This window comes from Notothenia coriiceps, unplaced genomic scaffold (assembly GCF_000735185.1).
Source record: "Notothenia coriiceps isolate Sejong01 unplaced genomic scaffold, NC01 NC01_scaffold00037059, whole genome shotgun sequence".
NCBI classification, from domain to species: Eukaryota; Metazoa; Chordata; class Actinopteri; order Perciformes; family Nototheniidae; genus Notothenia; species Notothenia coriiceps.
Genome location: NW_011369760.1, coordinates 12,501 through 14,977, shown reverse-complemented (window position 1 = coordinate 14,977; position 2,477 = coordinate 12,501). Strand labels below are relative to the sequence as shown.

The following is a 2,477-nucleotide window of genomic DNA, read 5'->3' as shown; positions in this document are numbered from 1 at the left end:
CCCCCTTCAGCGTCTCCTCAAGCTGTGATCTGCCCCCCCTGGTCCCGGCATACCCCCTTAACACCCCCAAACTCCACACACACACACACACACACACACACACACACAGCAGCCACCCCTTGCATCTGCCACAAAAAGGCTTGTGAGGATTTGTCAGCCAGATGTGACAAGATTGTCAGGAGGCAGCGAGTAGAGAGGCAGATGATCTGATATGAATCAGAGCTAGCTGGGAGCCAAAGTCTCTCACACTCAGTGTGCTAACATGTTCCCCTCAGTTACTCCCTCTCCGACTCAAACACTCCCTGCCAGTTCCTAACGGGGAGCCTCACACACCAGGAAGCCAACGAAACTTTGCTTCGCCTCCTTTTCCCCTCACTTTGTCTTGACTTTTTTTCCTTTAAAGGAGCTTTCCTCATGGATACTCAGGTAACGATCTGCTACCTTTTTGTTTGCTGTATTGTTGGAACATGTAGTGTGTGTGTGTGTGTGTGCGTGTGTGTGTGTGTGTGTGTGTGTGTGTGTGTGTGTGTGTGTGTGTGTGTGTGTGTGTGTGTGTGTGTGTGTGTGTGTGTGTGTGTGCTTTTTTGTGATTGACTGCTGGATCAGTATGAAATAATGAGTTGTTCACGCTGTCTTTGGGCTGTATGGACTCTTAATAGGCTCAAACTCAGCCTGTCACTACTTGCACTCACTCCGCTCCTCCTGGGGTTGTCTTCTCCTTCTCAGGACGATGTGGTGTTAAAGGAGTGCTCGCCTTATTACATTTAAATGTATTTTTAAAGCTATTACTAACATGGAGTTGTATGAAGCAAATAGTAAAGCTGGATGGCTCTACAGCTGGTGGCTTTTGGATAACAAATCTAACGAGTCATGTAGAACTCCATGTAATCATTTTCGGGTGTTTTTATCTGGTGTGTTTAAGTGCTTCCTCTCTCTCAACATTAAATCATAATGTGAGCAGGATCATGTTGCCTGCTGAGCGGCTCATGTATCGTAACCTCACTTTAACTAACACTTGTCATCAATTCACATTTTACTGCCTTGCTGTCACACACACAGCTCAGTCCAAGCAGTGATTTATTCATGGCACTGTTCTTTACTACGGCACTCACACGCAGAGAGTGTGTGACGGTGCAGGGGCCAGGTTGGGTCTCCATGCAGCCCAAAGTTTTGGTGCTGAGGTTCTTACGAAGCTGGGGTCTGCGCAGGTTATCTGAGTGGTACCAGGAACACTGTCCTCCCACTCAATTCCTCAGGGTTTTCTGTGTGTTTTTGCCCAGATAACATATTTATTTTCTGTGTGTGTGTGAGTGTGTGTGAATGATCCGCTTCTCTTGATCGCTGTGCTGTAGAGTGTTTGTTTTTAAGCAGCCATAAAAACATAGGTTTTTAGACGTTTTAGACAAATAGTTTTTATCATACTTCCCATAATGTTCTGTCAGTTTCTCAACCTCCTGTTTGAACTGGTATCATATATAATAACCTTTAAGACTTGACTTTTTAATGGATAAAAAGTTAATTTCATCAATATTTCATGCAACTTTAAAAGCAGAAACATTTGAAGTCATGCTTGTTTTGGTTATGATTAATCTGTTCAAATTGAGAAAATGTCCATTGAACGTTTAATATTCCAAAACTTGTTTTTTCTGATCAGTGAGTGTTAAGCTAATCGATGGATGAACAGATGGACTGACTCACTTTTCATACAGGGTGTATACGTGTTCACTCATTGCTTGATTCAGGCTCAATAAATAATAGAGTTATGCTTCAATCATTTAAACCTGGAAATCTGAACGTTTTCTATAAATGCATTAGTAAATCATTTGTTCATCTTAAATCCATGAGTTTTATTTTCTGAACTTTTGGCCTGAATAGGAATCTTATTTATTAATTGTACGTATATGTATATGTCATCCTCATCTCACGGCTGTTATACACACGAGTGAGAAAATGCTTTGCAGGGAAAAAAGATTGAGTCCAAAATACAGCCTTGAGTGTATAACATGTGTGCTGTAAATCTATCAGGAAAACACTCACCTCCTTTAATCCCCTCGTGCCATTATTCTCTTGTGAACTGATTAATGTTCGATAGTAAACCCCCCCCCCCAGTGTGGAAGTCAGTGTGTGCCAGGCTGTGCTAATTGATTAGCTTTGTAATGCATTAGGCCATAAATCCAACCGTCTTCATCTGAGCGCTGCTCACTGACGTACAGCAGGGTTTATTTTAACAGCCCGAAAGGACCATTTCAGTGTGTGTGTGTGTGTGTGTGTGTGTGTGTGTGTGTGTGTGTGTGTGTGTGTGTGTGTGTGTGTGTGTGTGTGTGTGTGTGTGTATGTGTGTGTGTGTCTGACAGGTGGGATGATGAAGAACACGCTCCCTTACCAGACAGACCATAGCTTTTTTTTTATTAAATGTATGCTTTTTTAAAAGTTGATATATATTTTTTTTTTGTATGGTTAAATTATTATTATTATTA

At 41.9% G+C, this 2,477-nt stretch overlaps 1 protein-coding gene across 1 annotated transcript in view; it reads left to right on the top strand.

Annotated features, from left to right (window-relative positions):
* Positions 1-233: 233 nt before the first annotated feature.
* Positions 234-2,477, top strand: part of bnc1 (basonuclin zinc finger protein 1) — a 13,147-nt gene continuing 10,903 nt past the window's right edge. The window contains exon 1 of the mRNA XM_010793044.1: positions 234-426. Coding sequence (XP_010791346.1) covers positions 415-426 — 12 coding nt within the window. The 5' untranslated portion in view covers positions 234-414. The remainder of the gene's footprint in view (positions 427-2,477) is intronic.